The sequence below is a fragment of the Bos mutus genome, chromosome 3 (assembly GCF_027580195.1).
Source record: "Bos mutus isolate GX-2022 chromosome 3, NWIPB_WYAK_1.1, whole genome shotgun sequence".
NCBI lineage: Eukaryota > Metazoa > Chordata > Mammalia > Artiodactyla > Bovidae > Bos > Bos mutus.
The window spans coordinates 97663871-97682796 of NC_091619.1; the positions used below are offsets into that span (position 1 = coordinate 97663871).

The 18926-nt window shown below is 46.1% G+C and overlaps 2 protein-coding genes across 6 annotated transcripts in view; one reads left to right on the forward strand and one right to left on the reverse strand.

The window, feature by feature from the left end:
* The first annotated feature begins 142 nt into the window (after positions 1 to 142).
* Positions 143 to 18504, forward strand: LRRC41 (leucine rich repeat containing 41). Of its 2 annotated transcripts, none has more exons than XM_005894222.2 (10): positions 143 to 389; positions 4185 to 4271; positions 5054 to 5124; positions 11257 to 12400; positions 15181 to 15441; positions 16398 to 16562; positions 16655 to 16753; positions 17297 to 17419; positions 17644 to 17719; positions 17812 to 18504. In XM_005894222.2, the coding sequence occupies exons 1-10, from the start codon at positions 191 to 193 to the stop codon at positions 18029 to 18031; spliced, it is 2445 nt and encodes an 814-aa protein (XP_005894284.1). In that variant the 5' UTR covers positions 143 to 190; the 3' UTR covers positions 18032 to 18504. The 2 variants fall into 2 exon arrangements, with proteins under 2 accessions (XP_005894284.1, XP_070224219.1); XM_070368118.1 differs by lacking the exon at positions 143 to 389 and adding an exon at positions 535 to 2587.
* RAD54L (RAD54 like) overlaps positions 6247 to 18926 on the reverse strand; it is a 38571-nt gene continuing 25891 nt past the window's right edge. For 3 of the 4 annotated variants that reach the window (XM_070368120.1, XM_070368119.1, XM_005894223.3), the window contains exon 18: positions 18430 to 18831. In XM_070368120.1, the coding sequence (XP_070224221.1) occupies positions 18618 to 18831 (214 nt within the window). In that variant the 3' untranslated portion in view covers positions 18430 to 18617. Of the gene's footprint in view, positions 6527 to 8890; positions 9023 to 9761; positions 9853 to 18429; positions 18832 to 18926 lie in introns of those variants that run through there. The other variant, XR_011463725.1, reaches the window with a different exon arrangement.

Consider the following 18926-nt stretch of genomic DNA (forward strand, 5'->3'; position numbering starts at 1 on the left):
AATATGTTGACTTGGGAGGTTATTTGAATTATTGCTTTCTAAGAAACTTGGGAAGTATGCAGAAATACTTGATATTCTTTTAGCGCAGTTCCCAGTCTTCCCCACATCGTCGATGGAACCGTCCTAACTGCTGACCTTTTCAAGATGGCGGCCCGAGACTGCTACTCGCGGACTCGCGCACCTCCCCAAGATGGCGGCGCCCGAGGCCTGGCGCGCCCGGAGTTGCTGGTTCTGTGAGGTAGCGGCAGCAACGACCATGGAGGCCACGTCCCGGGAGGCGGCGCCAGCGAAGAGCTCGGCCTCGGGCCCCAGCGCTCCCCCCGCCCTGTTCGAGCTGTGCGGGCGGGCGGTGAGCGCCCATATGGGGGTTCTGGAAAGCGGGGTGTGGGGTAAGTCGCGGGATGAGGGGCTACCACTGGCAACGAACGGAGGCGGCCCAGCGGCCGGGGGGCGCGGGGGGCGAGGCCAGGAGGCCTGGGGCAAGGCCCAGCTCTGGGCACTGGAAGTCAGACCTTCGGGACGGAGCAAGAATTCTGTGACTGGCAGGACTGTGCACAGTAAAGACGGAGACCAAACTGGCAGGTGGACCCGCACCGCGGCCTGGCTGGGGGGCTCGGGGGGCGAGGCCAGGAGGCCCAGTCTGGGGTGAAGCGGGCAGAGCCCGGGCGACAAGAGGCAGGAGTGACTAGCCGGGCCTTGGTCACCGAAGTGACACTCGGACTGGGTCGGGCTGCAGAACCTCGGATGTCGAACGGACGGGCAGGGATGGCACTGCTACTTGGGGGCGGGGGCCGAGGCCTGGAGGCCCGGCCTAAGGCCAGGAGGCCAGGCCCAGGGCAACGTAACCAGACTGACGGCGCGCGGCCTCCGCTGTCTGCCTGACAGACCGTGGGGGCTGTGGAGGCCAAGCCGCTGGGCGAGGGCAGCCAGTGGACTGGAGAGTGAAGGGATGGGGCTGCGGGAGAGGCCGAAAGGCTCGGGGCGCCGAGGCCTTTCTGACGGCCCGGGGCTGGAGGGAGCTGACTGACTGACGGCCAGGGCCTCGGGTACCAAACTGAGTGAGCGACTGACTGACGGGCAGGACTCGGAGCGCCGGAGGCCGCTCGGATTGGCCGGAGCGGCGAGGAAGGGCCAGAGAGCGGGTGAAGGGAGGCCCGGAGCGGGTCAATCGACTGAGGCGCGAATGACGGACAGGCGGGAAGGGCCACGGAGGCCCCAGGCGCGGCGAGGGCCTGGGGAACCCGAACTGGGAGGGGGCGCGGCGCCGCTTGGAGGACTGGGTCCGGGTGGAGTGAAAGAAGGCCCGGGGCCTGAAAGCGGCCGGGACCGCCAGGCCCGGCCTGGGTTGAGGGCGCCCAGGCTGAGTAGCAAAGGCGGGTGGCCGGGGGCACTGGGATGAGGGCCTGGGACGGTGAGCCGACTAGCCTGTCGGGGGGCCTGGCAGTACAGCGGCGGCGGGGCAAGCGGAGTAACGGAGGGAGGCCTGCAGGCGGATGGGCGCGAGGAGGCCGGGCCATGGATTGGGTACTGCTGGTGGCAGCCAGGCGGCTGAGGAGGAAAACGCGAGTGGACGACCTGGGCACGATAGTGAGTGTGAAAGAGGAAAGTGAGAGCTCTGGGGGTAGGCCTGCCTGCCTGGGCCTAGGAGGCCTTGGGCCTGACAGACTGCTGGAGCGAGGGGGTGGGGCCGGAGGCCTGGGCTGAAGTTGGGTGAGGAGATCTCAGGCCAGGCCAGGCCGGAGGCCCCGGGACGGGGGAGCGGATGGCAGGAGAGGAGGCCCTAGGCCCTGGCGGTAAGAGGGTCTAGTGTAGGCCTCAGAGAGTGTGGTGGTGTCTTTGCCTGGAGGAAGGCCTGAGGAAGGCCTCCCGTAAGGTCAGGAGTCGGGGCTTAAGGTCCTGGGATGGGGGATTTGGATTACACCCTGAGGAGGCCGATGTGGAGAAAAGACCCTGAAATGTGGGGAGCTGGACCTTCAGGAATAAGCCCCAAAGCTGTGGAGTGGTTAAGGAGGTCCAAGGATGTAGGAAGGCCCTTGGTGAAGTGGGGGTGGGGCACCCTTCCTGAAGAGGCCCAAGTGTCTTGTCTGGTGAGGGAAGGCTGTTAGCAGTCCTCAGGCCTGGTGAGGGGGAGGGGATTGTGGAGGCCCTGGACCAACAACTAAAAAGAATAGGGTCAAGCTGACCCAGAGGGAATGGGAGAAAAGTCTCAGTGAATCTGGGCAGGAGACTCAGAAAAGTCCTGGGGAATTTGGAAGAAGATACAGTGGATCTGGCTTTGTCAGCCCGGAGCGTCTAGAATGCTAAACCTAACTAAGAGGGACTAGGACTGAGGGTGAAGTTCCCAAGTTGGGAAAGCAAAGCATTAAAGATATGAGCTAAAAAGAAGAGACTCCGGTTCGATCTCTGGGTCAGGAAGATCGCCTGGAGGAGGAAATGGCAACTGACTCCAGTATTCTTGTCTGGAAAATTCCGTGGACAGAGGACCCTGGCGGGCTACAGTCCATGGGGTTGCAGGGTTGGACACAACTGACACACACACACACGAAAAGAAGCGAGGAAGAGCCTGGCTTAAGAAGATTGAGGAAAGGTAGAGAAGAGTTTGTGAATAATAGGGGATGAGAATGTCTGTGAAAGGGGATGGCTCTACAGAGAGGAGCATATTGGAGGGACAGAGGAGGAAGAGCTCCTATGGGCCTTGCCCAGGTGGACAGTCACACAGAAAGAGCTGAATCAAGTTAGGCCTCTTAGAAGGGCCAAGTAAGAGGCCTGCTAGCAGTGCTATTTTGGAGCAAGGTCTCAGTGTGGGCTAACAGCCAAGAAAGCCTTCCTGGAAGTAGTGCACTAGCATTTCTTTGTGTAGGGAGAGAGAAGGGGAAAATGAGTAGAGCCAGCAGGAAAGGATATAATGAGGAATAGAACAGGTATGTTATACCTTGAATGCCAGGATATGGAACTTGGACTTTATCTTGAATGCAGTAAAGAGATTTCATTAGTATATTAGCAAACGGAATTAATGCTCTTCTTCAGTGGATACATTGAGTACCTACTATGTACAAAGAACTGTACTAAGCTCTTGGATATCAGGATTCAGTTACTGCACAAGTAAGGATAAAAGGTCCTGGAATGTAAGTTTTAAAAGAATTTCCTTAGGTATCAAGATCTTAAAACTTGTTCTTGGCAGAACAGAGAAGCTTTTGACAGAATAGGAATAATAATAGCTAAAGTTTAGTGAAATTATGGCCAGCAACAGTCTTCAAGTCTGGTCTCTTCAAGTCTACAAATATGGTCTTCTTTAATTTTCACAACAATCTTAAGAGGTAGTTATTATTATCTCCATTTTAAAATTAAGGAAATTGAGGCTCAAAGACATTAATTTGTCCATGAATTCATAATTAACTAAGTGATACAATCAGCATTTCACCCAGTTTTGTCCCAACTCTAGAGACTATACCATTTAGCCACAATATTATAATGCCTCTCAGATCTAGGGAAGTTAGCAAGAGCGAGTTTTGTTTTTAAGATATATTGAATTAAGAGTATAGAACCTAATTATTTCTATTCTTCATAGGAAAGTACTAGTTCAGGGTACAGTGGGAGCCCAAAGGATGGAAGTGGCCAGTCTGGAAGAGTGAGAAGGGAATCCAGAGAAGGCTTAGTAAAGGGCATGTGATACATGAAAGATGAGTAGTTGATATGCTGAAAATGGCAAGAGCATTCCTGATGGAGAGAACAGCATAACAAAGGCAGAGGCAGAAAGCAGGGAGGTAGGTAAATGAAAAAAGGTAGTTTAGTATGACTGAAGTATAGGGGGCAAAGCAGGGAGCTGGAGAAGTTAGTAGGGCTCAGATTATAAAAGACTTTTTTTAATCACACATATTCAATAGGACCTTTTAAGTGCAGAATGGTTCATTATGCTTGGGCAGAAGTGAGCTGCCAGCTCCTAAATGAGCCCATCTGCTTGCTTTGTGGGATTATCTCACCCTTGAAGATGTGCATGCCTCTGAAATTCCCACTGCAAACTAAGTGTCTGAAGATAAGTGGACCAGAGTTTGAATTAGACTTAGGTTAGCGTCTAAAGATTTCTACTTGTCAAGTGAGAAGTCTTTCTGTTTTCCTTTCCAGTAGAATAAATAATGCTTGTAACCCTGGGAGAAAAAAGTAAATTTTGTGTTTGGTTTTTGTAGCCCTCCCAGGCCCAATACTTCAAAGCATCTTACCTCTGCTCAATATATATTACTTGGAGAGGATTGAGGAAACTGCCCTCAAGAAAGGTGAGTGTTTTTCTGTCTCTTTCTCAGTGATTGTAAGCAAGGCACCATGATGTTCTTCAGGTAAATATGACACTTGATACCTGCATAGAACTTCATGCTTTTCAAAAAGTACCCTCACACCTATTTTCTTATCTGATTTCTCAATGTCCTGTGAAACACAAAACAAGTATTTAATCCCCATTATACTAATAAAAATGAAACCACAAGCACACCACAATTAAGAGCAAAGCCAGGTAGAACACAGATCTTTTGTTTTGGGCATTTTTGGTCTTGCCTCATGGCTTGAGGATCTTAGTTTCCCAATAAGAGATTAAACTCAGCCCCTGGCAGTGAAAGCACCTAGTCCTAACCACTCCACCGCCAAGGAGTTCCCAAGCCCAGATCTTTTGAAATTTTAGTTTTTCTGTTTTATCAGACTACCTCCTAAGCTCCTCATTAAATACATGTTAACAGCTAACATTCATCCTTGTCTCAAGCATTGTCTTAGGCACTCTATCTGGAGAAACTTATTTAATATTTTCATCAATTTTGCAAAATTACTATTATTAACTACATTTTGTAGATAATGAAACTGAGGTACAGAAAAATTAAGTAACTTGCTCAAAGTCACACAGCTAGACTGTTCTGGTATTTAAACCTAAACAGTCTGTCTTTAGAGCCAGTGCTCTTTACCAGTCTGCCATATTGCTCCTGTGAACCTAGAAAAGGACATTAAAAGGCTGATGTACTTCAGTCATGGAGACCAAGGAGCAGCCAAGTAAATGTGTTATTTCTCTCTACAGGCCTCTCCACTCAGGCCATTTGGCGCCGACTATGGGATGAGCTGATGAAGACAAGGCCTTCCAGTTTGGAAGTAAGTTAAGGCACCAGGTAGAGCTCTGGCCTCACTACATGGTGAAAGCAGGAATAGAACACACACACAAGCTGGGTACTGGTAAAGTGCAGGGGCAGGCATGGGATGAATTTGAGAAGACGGCTGCAAGGGCTTGTCACAAAGTTCTTTCCTGTTTGTCACTGACTGACTTGTTCACCATGTTTGCAGGTGACATAAAACAGGGAAAGATAGTGATATTGGATGGCAGAACCTGGATTCAGGTCTTGATAGGGCTGGAACAATGGTCACACCTAACAGGATGAAATTGAACAGAATAAACCAACTCTTGAGTCTAAAAAATTCCAATTTCATGACCTCAGGGTAGTGGGTGGAGGGGTCTGGCTGAGCAGCAGCTAGTATAAAAATGATTAAGGGGGTTTGGTCTGCAGTGTGCTGAAACCACTCATATAATGACTGTATCCTGAACTGTGTGAACTAATGTAACTATAATGTAGACTGAAGGACATGGGGGATGATAGACCTGCTTGACTCTGCAGTGGTCAGGCTATCCCTGGAGTATGGAGAAAGAAGTCAAAGCCACATCTTGTGAGTCACATTTGGAAGACTGGAGATATTTGTCCTGAAAAAAAGAAGACTTGAGCAATATGAACTGTCTTGAAATATCTGAAAGAGGGATTAATAGGTTTGTTCTGAGTGGAAGCTAAAGGAAGATAACTTTTTGCTAAGCTGAATGTAGAATTTTTAAACTGTGTGCTTATTGGTGATGAAACAAGCTAATTCCAAAGGTAATAAGCTTCCCATCACTAAGTGTTTATAGAGTCTAGATAACCACCTGACACAAGGGTATTGTAAAAGAAATTCAGCATTGTTGGAGATGTTGGACAAGATGACTTTTAGGACTCCTCTTAGCCCTAAGATTCTATTATTCATTGGTTCAGCTATAACTCAATGGAGCTCTCATCTCTGTTGCTGCTGCATAATCAGGTGACAGGACAGACTAATTTCAATAAACATTTACTCCAGCTTACCACATACCATGTATTATGCTAAATATTTTAAGTACAGCCATAATCCCTAGTCTTGAAAAACTATCAGTTTACTGGGGAAATCTGCAAACAAATACATCATGTATGGCAGGGCAAGTCGTATGACTGAGTGTAGCAAGGAGGTTGAAAGAAAAGAGAACAAGTCTTTCCTAGGAAGTAATCATTTGAATTGGGTGTTACATGGTGAATGAGGCCAGATGACAAGATAACAAGCTCTTATCAGGAACTGCAGATTTATTTTGTGAGTATACACTAGGTTCAGTAACATTCAGCTCCTTTAGCTTCCCACTTCCAGATCTAGATGCAATCCCTGCCGTTCAGCACAGACACTGAGGCCCAACGAAATCATCAGGCATTATGTACAGGATTTAGGCCTTAAGAGGAAGAGAAGTGGACACAAGGATGTTAGAAAGTGGAAATAGCTTTCTGCAGTCTTTAAAGAAACATGATTCACTTTGTCACAGTGTTTCCCAGGTAGTATGGTTGACTAGGAAGTGATGGAGATTGTAGTATCTTTCTCTTTGAGAAAGCTTTTTCCACCATTATCTCAAGCTTCCTGGAAAGAAATGTCTGTTTGTTAGCTGTTTCCTTGTCTCAGAGTATTTCAGAATATTTAGGAAGCCCCAGGCCTGATGGCCTCACAGTCACCTACACAAAGGTCTTAACTTGGAACATATCCATTTCAGAGGGTATCTTCTTCCACTTCCCACTTTTGCGTAATAGTAACCTTCACTTCATTCATAATTAAACAGTTATTAAGTGATTGTACAGTTCCAGGCACTATGCTAGGTTCTAAGTATACAGTGGTGAGCAAGATAGACATAGCCCTATTATAAAGCAGTAATATTTCAAACTATGTAGTACTAATGTATGTGTATATTAAGAGATCTGTAGAATAAAAGAGATATTCTGGAAACAAAGCAATGAGGAAATAAAGGATTATTCAATAAATGGTTCTCTAGTGATTGGTTAACCATTTGGAAAAAATAGTTAAGAGTCTTGTTTCGCAGAAACCAACACAATTCTGTAAAGCAATTGTTCTTCAATTAAAAGATAAATGTAAAATTTAAAAAAAGAGCTTCACTTTACAGTATATTCAGTTTCTATATGCAAAACCAATACAATATTGTAATTAGCCTCCAATTATAATAAATAAATTTATACTAAAGATTACTTTGTAAAAAGTAAAAGCACAAAACAATTTTAAAAATAAAGGTGACTGGTTATCTAGTCTCAGAGTAGAGAGCACTAGTAAATGGGTAGAACAATAAGAAAAAAATATACAGACACATTTGGCCACATAAAATGCCAACACTATAAATACAATTTAGTGAAAGATTCTTCCAGGCCAAGAATACTGGAGTGGGTTGCCATTTCTTTCTCCAGAGGATCTTCCCAACCCAGGGGGATGGAACCCAGGTCTTTGCAGGCAGATTCTTTATTGGTCTGAGCCACCAGGGAAGCCCAAACACGATTTAAAAGGTGCATAAACTAGGAAATTATGAATGTTTGCACCAATATTTGCAAAATAAAAGGATACAGAGAATAAGACAAAAAAGCAAACAGTAAAATGAATAAAGATTTGGATAAGTCACAAAGTATACAAAAATTTCCAATAAATTTTTAAAATGTTCAATTTCACTAATAATAGAAAATGGGAAAGTAAAATTCTACCTCTTTAAAAGATACTTCCAGGGGTGGGCAGAACTTGCATTTTAATATGTTGTTGGCAGGAGCAGAAATGCTGCAACTTTCTTGGTGGGTAATCTGGTGATAACTGTCAAGATTCTTTAAAAAATGCTCAAATTCTTCAACTAAAATTATATTTTATGGTATATAAAAACTGAGATACTCATGAAGATTTATTTCCAGATGTTCATTATAGCAAAGTTATAAACAATTTAAGTATTCAATAATATAGAAATTATTAAATATAGCACATCCATATTTTCAAAATTATTAATAAAGTCATTCTAGAAATACTTAAATATTTCTAAAATTTAAATAGTGGTAAAAATGTTTAATGATGTGGTGGTATACTCTTTTTTATTTTTTAAGCCCAGAATTTGAAACTGTTCAGAATTGTCTCAGTGTTATAAACACAAATACCTATGGCTTGTCACATATACCCTCCAGAAAGTTTTACACGATTTTTGATTTGCTTCCATAAACTATTCCTGTTATCAGAAAAACAATGGACAATATATAGTTGAGTATGGCTCTAAAAGTTTAGTATAAGAAAATATTTAGCTCTCCCTGGTTTGTACACACATTTCTTCCTGACCAGTACCTGAGCTACCAGCCCATTGTGGATGGGCCAAGGATTAGTTGTGTTGGTAAGCAAATGCCACTTCACCTCTTTGATGGTGTGTCATTTCCCAAAAGAAAATATTCAAATTACTTTGCATTGTCTGAACTATAGTGTACAAGTCCACAAAATGAGTGGCTTGGACTACTAGATCTCTCAGGTTATTTTTCAGCTTTGAAATTTTAGCACAGAATCTTGTACAAGCTGGTGATGGAATAAAGTGACAGTGAGTTGCTGTCTGTCTATGCATTAATAAAAGTGACAGTGAGTTGCTATCTATGCATTAGTTGTCAGCTAATTTTTTTACACATTTGATTCTCATAATTCTGTCATGTAGATATAGTTATCTTCCTCAGTTTATATATGATGAAACACACAGAAAGAGTAAAAGTGATTTGCCTAAGTTTCAGTTTGTGAATGGCAGACCTACCCAGTTGTGGCAGCCTGGCCCTGGAGCAAATGCTCTTAATCACTGTCATGTTGCTTTCATTGGTTATCACAGGTCTGAGGTGTTCCAATTTCAAGTATTCTCTCCCATTGTCTTCATGAACCAATAAAATGTCTGAAAAACCCAAGTATTTAGTTATCTACAGTTCATATTCCACATGCCTTATAGTTGGAAACTTACACCTTAATTTTCACATTTGTCTGTAATCTTAGCCCCAGATCTCATAGTAACCATCTACTTCACTTGTGAAGTTAAAGCCTTGCTGGGGTTACCTGCAAGTATCTTTCAAGATTGTGTGGGCCAGCAATGTGTGAAAAATGTGTTGAGTGAGGATGGATTGAAGGATTCAGGAATACCTTCTTTACTTCTATTAAGGCTAAGTAGAGATTTGGTTACCAGGTATTTTTTCCTGCTCCCCTCATGCCCCCACATTGCTGCTGGAGGGGTCTTTCTTATTGGTGCCATCCAGTTAGCTCAAACATGAAGTCATTCATGATTATTACAGCGTTCTCAGGGAACAACAGCTCAAGCAAAGGGAATGACACTTTTGCCCGAGAATAGGAGCCTAGCTCCTGACAAGAACCTCTTTTGAGGGTCAGTCTGATAGGAGGAATGCATGGAGGTAGGGTAGAAGCCAAAAGAAGTATCTTATTTTTAGATTTGAGGAACCTCAGGCCCCTACTACCTTTGCTTCAGGCTGAATAAGCACCCTGCTTAACAGGCTTTGCCTCCATTAAGTCCATTTCCCATGTAGGGTAATTATCATTAACAGTAAAGTTACATTTTATATTTTACAGTTTATAAAGTGCTTGAATTTACATTTACAGTCTCCAGTTCGATCTTTACAACAAACCTGTGAAGGTGATATTATCCATATTTTACAAATGAAGAGGTTGAGTATGTCGCAGAGCTGGCACTTTTCAGTCATCAGACTTTCCGTGCACCTTAGGAGAGAATGGGGATTTAGAGAAGTATTTGCCTTTTGAGGTAGGCAGGTCCTTTTGAGGTAGGTAGCAGTAGTTCCTAATCTCTGATATATGTATCAGAATCATTTGGGGGTAGATTTGAAAATAAAGATGCTTGCATCTTACCTCAGATGTAATCACCAAGTCTGGGTACATGGCATATGAATTTTGGAGAAAAAGTCCACAGTAAATTTGATGTATTCCAAAGGTTAAAAATCACTTGTGTTTAGAGTTCTCCTGAATGTATCAGAGTAGACTGGTGAAACCTCATATCCAAGTATGGCCTTGGAGAAAACTAAGACTTGGTCCCTCCTCTCCAGGAATTTATCTGGTTGGGATGAGACATGATGTACACAGGGAGAGTGACAATACCATGAGACATATTTACCATTGTCTAAAGACATGAATAGTCGAGTATGAGTTCCAAAAGGAGGAGGTTGGGGGGGGGGCAGTCAGTGAGATCTACAATTTTAGGGAGAAATGAACAGCCTCAAAGAGCAAAATGTTGATAGGTCCTTTCAGGAAGTCTGGGCAGTGGAGAGCATTTCTGGCAGATGTAGGAAGGGACAAAGGCAGGTTTGGGTCCCTGAGGTGACCAGTTTTGCCAAAGCAGAGCTTTCCTGAGCAAGTGGGAGATACAGCTTCTCCAGAAGGCAGAGCCCATATTGTGGACAGCTTTCCCTGCCAGGCTGAGGAACTTTAAATGTGCTGCTGCCCTGATCCCCTTGGCAGTGGGGACTCAATAGGGGTATTGGAGAATAGTGTAATCAGAGTTGTTTTTGAATACAAAGATTAAACCCAGTGGACTTGTGTAAAAGTTTGGGAAGGGAAACAAGGAGAGCAGTCAGGAAGCTAATGAAGTACCAGGTGTTAGGTAATAAGGGGCTGAACAAAGGTGGCAGCAATAAGAATGAAAAGGTAGGATCAGATTCTAAAAACAAACGTGATAGAACAAGTATTTCACTTGAGGGACATTTTGGCAAAATTGTCTCTGGAACCAAATTTCCTGGGTTCAGGTTTTGTTTTTTGCTGTACCACACAGCTTGTGGAATTCTTACTCCCCAACCAGGTATTGAACCTGGGCCATAGGCAGTGAAAGCTCAGAGTCCTAACCACTGGACTGCCAAGGAATTCCCTCTTGAGTTTCAAATCTTAATCCTACCACTTAATTATGTAACCACAGGCAATGACATTTGTGCCTTGTTTTTCTTACCTGTAAATTGGATCTAATAGTAATATATACCTCAAAGATATGAGGATTAAATGAACTTGCATGTTATTTAGAACATTTACTGGCTTAGTAAATAGCTAGCTATTGGAAGGAAACTATCCCGTGGGTAGCACTTAGTATCACAGCTGTCTGGAATGTTCTCTGCTTTTCAGAGCGTGACCTGTTGGCGAGCCAAGTTTATGGAGGCCTTTTTTTCCCATGTTCTACGTGGGACCATTGATGTGTCTTCTGACAGGCGTCTTTGTGACCAGCGCTTCTCACCTCTCCTGCATAGCTCCCGCCACGTCCGGCAACTCACCATCTGCAACATGCTGCAGGGTGCAACTGAGCTGGTGGCCGAGCCCAACCGCAGGGTTCTGGAGACCCTGGCCAGTTCCCTGCACACCCTTAAGTTCCGCCACTTGCTGTTCTCCGATGTGGCTGCTCAGCAGTCACTTCGGCAGCTGTTACATCAGCTTATTCACCATGGGGCTGTCAGCCAGGTGTCGCTGTACTCCTGGCCTGTGCCCGAGTCAGCCCTTTTCATTCTTATTCTCACCATGAGTGCTGGCTTCTGGCAGCCAGGCCCTGGTGGTCCGCCCTGTCGCCTCTGTGGAGAGGCCTCCCGAGGCCGGGCCCCATCCCGAGATGAAGGGTCCCTTTTGCTGGGCTCACGCCGGCCTCGCAGAGATGCTGCTGAGCGATGTGCTGCAGCTCTGATGGCCTCCCGGCGAAAGAGTGAAGCCAAGCAGACGGCCAGAGCTGCACCTGCCACTCGGGTAACACGCCGGAGCACACAGGAGAGCCTGACAGCAGGCGGCACAGACTCTAAGAGGGAGCCCCTCCCTCCAGCCACCTCCCATGAGGCTCCTGGCACCAAACGCCCACCTTCTGCTCCAGCCACCACCTCCTCTGCCTCTGCTTCCTCTTCCACATCCTCATCTAAACGGGCTCCAGCCAGCTCAGCCCCACAGCCTAAGCCCCTAAAGCGTTTTAAGCGAGCTGCAGGGAAGAAGGGTGCTCGCACCCGTCAGGGGTGTGGCGCAGAATCTGAAGACCTGTATGACTTTGTTTTCATTGTGGCGGGTGAGAAAGAGGATGGGGAAGAGATGGAGATCGGAGAAGTGGCTTGTGGAGCTTTGGATGGATCAGATCCCAGCTGCCTGGGGCTTCCAGCACTGGAAGCCTCCCAAAGATTCCGCAGCATTTCCACCTTGGAGCTTTTCACAGTTCCACTCTCCACAGAGGCGGCTCTGACACTGTGCCACCTGCTGAGCTCCTGGGTGTCTCTGGAGAGCCTCACACTCTCCTATAATGGTGAGTGCCCTGGAGGGCTGAGATTTGGTTTCCCAGCAGCACCAGCTGTGCCCGTCAGGGGGAATAGGGGATATGATCAGGAAGCCAGAGATGTGGCCCTACCCACCTCAGGGAAGAGACTTAGTGGCAGACTCAGTGCTACAGAAGATGGATATATGGTCTATGGCTTGATCTAGTTGGAAGCAGGGGTTCCTGAGGAGCAGTGAGAATCTGAAGAGTCTACTTTGGATATGGTAGGCTAACCAAGGGCAGGTGGGAGAGTATAATGTATATAGGCCCAAGGAGAGGGCTGAGGTTGTCTCTTACCTATCATATCAAAGGAGCTGTACAAAAAGGTGTGGGACACTTGTTTTAAAAAAAAGATCAGACCAGCAACCTGCCAAACAGTCCTTAGGTCTTGCCCACCTTGTTGTGCCCAACTAGCCAAACTTCAGTTCTGACTGAACCCAGGAATCTACCTATGTTGCTGAATGCTGCTAAAGTCACACAATTGCAGATTAGTGTACTGTATACATTCCTGGTCATCAATCTCATATGAACCCTGTTTGCAATGTCAGGTCCATTCCTAACTCTACTACTTCCAAATCCTTTCTTCTTTTCCTTTCCTAGTAAATCTCACCTGCTTCACAGAGAAAATAGAAGCCATCACACATGAAGTCCCTTCAATTTGTTAACCAGCCTATAAACTTCTGCATTTGCACTCTTTTCATCACAGTGGGATAAATGGCTGTCCTGTCTAAGGCTAACTCATCTGCTTGTGCTCTGGATCCATACACTCACCTCCCTAGGAAAACTTGTTTTTCAAATGCCTTAATAAGAACTTTTATATACTGCCTATTATGTGTCTGACATACTTTAAATATTCTTAAAACTGGTTTAATCCTTAAAATTGTGAAGCCAAGTGACTTGCCCAGGATAAGTCGATAGATTATAGACCTAGAATTCAAACCCAGGTGACCTGGCTCCAGAACTCATGCTTTTAAAGCACTAACTACTTAATGCTGCCTCTCTTCTCTGGATCAGGTATCCACCCAAAACTACCACCATATCTCCTCCATATATTCTACTTATGAACTACTGTCCTATTCTCTCCTGCCCTTCATAGACAACCTTAAGAGTTATCTGTGCTTTCTTCTTCTCACAGCCACTTCAGCCTTGCTTACACTCCCTCTACTGCATTGGGGACCTAGAGGTGACCAAGGCTATCTGTGTTGCTAAGTCCAGTATATACTTCTTAGTCCTCATATTCTTGACATCTACTATTCTGCATTTTCTTCATGTAATAGTCTGACTTCTAACCTCAAAAATTTCTGACTTTTTCTCCCTTTCTGGACATTATTTGCCCTAATATTCAGAGTTTCTCAAAGCTCTCCCACTTTACATTTCCTGGACAATTTTGTCCATTTCCTTGATTTCAAAGGCCAGCCATGCTCAAGACACCCCCATTTTGACATTAGCACATTATCTTAACTCCAGACCAGTTTTTCCATCTGACAACTAGGAATCACAGTATTGATAAACTGCATTCCCCAAGCTGAATTCATTTTCTTCCTTCTGTTCTCAGTGACATCACAGATGATTCAGTTGCCCAAAAGAAACCTGGATTCTTACTCCACATACATTAAAGATATCTCTCTTATTCCACATATATTAAAGATACAAATTGTATCTTTACAATCTCTCAGAATCACTTATCTCTACATCCTTAATTCAGATTATCATTACTTCTCACCTGGATTCATCATTTCAGCAGTTTGTCCATACTCACCATAGTTGTTTATGCCACAATCAAAGTAATTTCAAAGTGCAAATCTGTAACTCATTCATTTAAAAATTCAGTGGCTTCTTGTCACCTACTTTTAAGTTTTACTTACAGGGTCATTCATGTTCTTATCCCTGCTCACCTTTATAGTTGAATACTTCCCTCCCTTATACTTCACACACCAGCCAAATTGAGAATTTTTCAGTTCTTGGAACCTGCTACTTTCTCCTTCAGGTCTTGATATATGCAAAGTTCACTCTGCCAGCCACTCTTCTTCCACCTTTTAGCTTGTTTAGGACCTGCCTGCAAAGTCTTTACTGATGTAAGCTAGCCTGGGTGCTAAGTAGCCATCCTTTTATTTTCACAATACTCTTATTTCCCCAGTTCTCATCCCATGCTTTTGTTATCAGGTAGGAACAAGATCTGCTGCCCATGACTTATCTAGCAAAAAAAAAAAAAAAAAACTATTTACTAGGGCTGGTTAAGGTTTAAATGAATCAACAGGAGCCTGCTCAGTCCAGAGATAAAGGTGTGTAGCTTCCACAGAATTATTTGCTTTGTGGCATTAATTACCCTAACCTTTCTGGATTCTACTACTCCCTTCTGTGGGATATGGTTTTCTGCCCCATTCCCACCCAATGACCCTTTTAAAGTATTCCCTGTTGGATCACTGTCATTCTCCAGCTTAGTTTTAGATGTTACCCATGACCTACAGGAAAAGTCCAGAGGTCTGTACTGTTTAGGTCCATCATACAGCTAGCAACCACATGCTGCCCCACATTCTATCATGTTTTGTGACTCTGGCCTGACTGATGCTTGAGGGTATGACCCAGTAGAATAGACACCAGTCGGCTGGTTACCTGAGGAAAAAGCAAGACAATGGATGAATAATTGAGAATCATTGAAAATAATCTGATCCAGAGCTCAGATTTGGTAGTTTAATCAATATCTGAAGTTGTCTCTGAATGTTATCCCTGATGTAACTCCCACGATTGACCTAATGTCTTTCCTGCCATAGGCCTGGGCTCTAATATCTTCCGTCTACTGGACAGCCTGCGGGCCCTGTCAGTCCAGGCTGGATGCCGCCTCCGTGCCCTGCATCTCAGTGACCTGTTCTCACCACTGCCCATCCTGGAGCTGACACGTGCCATTGTGCGAGCCCTGCCCCTGCTGCGGGTCCTCTCTATCCGTGTGGACCACCCCAGCCAGAGGGACAACCCAGCTGTGCCTGGGAATGCAGGGCCCCCTAGCAACGTAATTGGGGATGAGGAGATACCAGGTGAAGCATTGTGTGCGTGTATTTCCTCACAAATGTGCAGGTGTATTTGTGTGGGCCAGGCAAAAGATTTCTAATCCAGGTCTCTTAAACCACCACATTCCTGGCTATCTATAATTTGTTCCCTTTAGAGCCTGCTAATCTTAAAGATGGGCTTACCTGGTGGTTCAGATGGTAAAGAATTCTCCTGCAATGTGGGAGACCTGGGTTTGATCCCTGGGTTGGGAAGATCCCTTGGAGAAGGGAAGGCTACCCACTCCAGTGTTCTGGCCTGGAGAATTCTATGGACTGTAGAGTCCATGGGGTCACAAAGACTTGGGACACAACTGAGTGAACTTCAGTTTTCAAGATAACCATGGGCTGGATAGATCTCAGACCAACACTAGCCTAGTAGGGAGTCACTGGCACATCCACTCCAGAAAGGAGTCTGAACCAAGAAACGAACTGATGGGTCCCAATGTTATATGTTCTCTTAGTTCCTACGTGTCTCATATCCCACCATTCTGCATATGCTAAGTTGCTTCAGTCATGTCTGATTCTTTGTGACTCCCATGGACTGCAGCCCACCAGGCTCCTGTGTCCATGGGATTCTCCAGGCAAAAATATTGGAGTAGGTAGCCATTTCCTTCTCCAGGGCATCTTCCCGATCCTGGGATCAAACCCACGTCTCTTATGTCTCCTGTATTGGCAGGCAGGTTCTCTACCACTGGTGTCACTTGAGCCCACCATTGTGCATACTCTTTTACTATACTTGTGTCTGAGTAGTCTTCTTGGATTAAAAGCACCGTTAAGGGCAAGGACTAAACTGTGTATTAGCATCCTGCCAGCACATATAGGCACTCAAGGACAAGTAGATGAATAAATGATTTTTCAGTGAATCCCTTAAGTACAGGATGAGACCTGCAATGGGAGTGAAGTAGATATAACCAGTTGGAATCTTCTCTTCCTACCATATCCAGAAAACTGCCTGGAACAGCTGGAGATGGGATTTCCACGGGGAGCCCAGCCAGCCCCACTGCTCTGCTCTGTACTGAAGGCCTCAGGTTCTCTGCAGCAATTGTCCCTGGATAGTGCCACCTTTGCATCTCCCCAAGATTTTGGGCTTGTGTTGCAGACACTCAAAGGTATGATCCAGCTAGAATGATAAAGGGAAGAGAATAGAAGGGGACTTTGTTCTTTGGGAAAGCTAAGGTCCATGAACTTTCTCCCAATCCAGAGTATAACCTAACCCTAAAGAGGCTGAGCTTCCACGACATGAATCTGGCTGACTGTCAGAGTGAGGTGCTCTTTTTGCTACAGAATCTGACTCTTCAGGGTAAGTTCTTCATCTAGAACCCAGGGACTCATTGGTCCTCACTGCAGAACTGCCACGGTCTCACTGAATCAACAAGCCATAGTTCTTTTCTTAGTCTTACGTCCTCATAACTAAAATTATAGAACCTGCATCACCTTCCTTCTAGATAGTCCCCAACCTAACCATTCCTATACTAAACATGGGAAATTATTCACTTGTAAATTACCTCACCTGAAAGTATTCTTACCTTCCACTAGCTGACAGAAGTGATGGTGGTGGGAAGGGATAAATGTGCTATCAGGCCCCCCTCATAGACTTGTCACTAATGTCCACCCCTGCATAAAAGGAAGTGAATGGAGAACTGTCCATCTAGAGAGTCTCCACATAGGCTCAGTCTCTGGTTTGAATCCTGACTTAGTTGCAACCTTGCTTGAGGGTTTGGACAAACTATTTTCTCCTGGGACTCTATAAAATGCTTATAACCCTTTTTAAGGCCCTGGGGACAGGTGGGACAGCACCAGTTCTCAGGCTGCCACCAGAACTTGTTCCAATTTTTCTTTACAGAGATTACCTTCTCCTTCTGCCGTCTGTTTGAGAAGCGCCCAGCCCAATTTCTGCCCGAGATGGTTGCTGCTATGAAGGGCAACTCCACATTGAAGGGCCTCCGGCTGCCAGGGAACCGCCTGGGTGGGGACAGGGCCCTGAGGAGGGAGAGGGGGAAGGAGCCAGTCCTCTGACCTAGAAACTCAGTGGGTGAAGGCACATACCTCTCCACTGGGAAGACAGGGGTTGGGATACAGTTGTGCTGGGGCTTTAGGAGACTGGGCTTCTCTCCAGCCAGAATTGGGTTGGGATACCTTTGTTTCCTATTCTGGGGTAAAGGTCATGAGCATTTCTCCCCATCTCCCCAGGGAATGCTGGCCTACTGGCCCTGGCAGATGTTTTCTCGGAAGATTCATCCTCCTCTCTCTGTCAGCTGGATATCAGGTACCCGTGGGGGTGGGGAATGACAAGGGATAAAGCTGCAGGGACACAGACCAGGGATTGATTCCTGGGTTTCTGATCCTCACCCCTACCAGTTCCAACTGCATCAAGCCAGATGGGCTTCTGGAGTTCGCCAAGCGGCTGGAGCGCTGGGGCCGTGGGGCCTTTGGTCACCTGCGCCTCTTCCAGAACTGGCTGGACCAGGATGCAGTCACAGCCAGGGAAGCCATCCGGCGGCTCCGGGCCACCTGCCATGTGGTTAGCGACTCGTGGGACTCATCGCAAGCCTTCGCAGATTATGTCAGCACCATGTGATGGGCCCAGGCCTCACAGGCCCATGCTCAGTACCATCAGCTTGCAGGGGCTGAGGCATGGGCTGCCCAGAACTCCCAGCACCAATTCTGTCTTTCTCTTTCTGCTACCTTTTTTCTCTTTTTTCCTTTTTCCCTTGCACTGAGGTCCTGGAGGCCTTGACGGGGCCCAGCAAAGGCATTCCCACACCTGGGTTTGGAGCCTTTGGGTTCCTTACCCAGTACTGGGCCGGGAGGTTTCAGTGGTCATCAATCACTGAGGACAGCCCCCGTCCCCTTCCCTGCCCCAGGGTTCCTGCTTTCCTTTCTCAAGCAGGTACCCAGGCTTTAGTGAAGGATAGGAGTGCCCATTACCAGGCCTCTCCTCTCTGCTGGGCTTACCATGCTGCTTCCAGGCCTCAGTCCCTTTCATACCTTTATTCCTTTCTTTTTTTTAACCAAAATTTTTCTTATAAAATAAATTTTGGGCAAACATCATGCAGCCCTTCTTGATTTTTCTCTCAGAGAACAAAATCCAACAGTGCCCTATTGGGCAGGGAGTCCCCTTTTCCCATCTCTTTCCTCTAACAGCTACACACCAGACCAGCTGGTTAAAGGTGGAGGCCCCGCTGCTCCTCATGGGAACGCTGGTGGAAAACAAAGGTGATGGCAGTGGAGGCAGCATCCCAAGCAGCCTGGAGTACCTCATCCTTGAGCCCCCGCTTATCAGTGCTGTGGTTCCACTGAGCCAGGTCTGAGGTGCAGTCAGAACCGTCAGGGGGTGGCCAGACCTGGTGGTTGTTGACACAGCGCCGGCAGCGCAACCTGGGGGCAGAGGACAGAAGTGTGGTTACTGTGGGTCCCAGCTCCATGCTGTGCAGGGTGTTCAGAGATAATGGCCAGCAGAGGCACCCCACCCA

Bases quoted from the DNA above. Each gene is read 5' to 3' on its own strand.
- LRRC41 (XM_005894222.2), top strand. From the start codon at position 191: ATGGCGGCGCCCGAGGCCTGGCGCGCCCGGAGTTGCTGGTTCTGTGAG. The intron at 5,125-11,256 runs GTAAGTTAAGGC...TCTGCTTTTCAG, and splicing joins CAAGGCCTTCCAGTTTGGAA to AGCGTGACCTGTTGGCGAGC. The intron at 16,754-17,296 runs GTAAGTTCTTCA...TTTTCTTTACAG, and splicing joins ACAGAATCTGACTCTTCAGG to AGATTACCTTCTCCTTCTGC.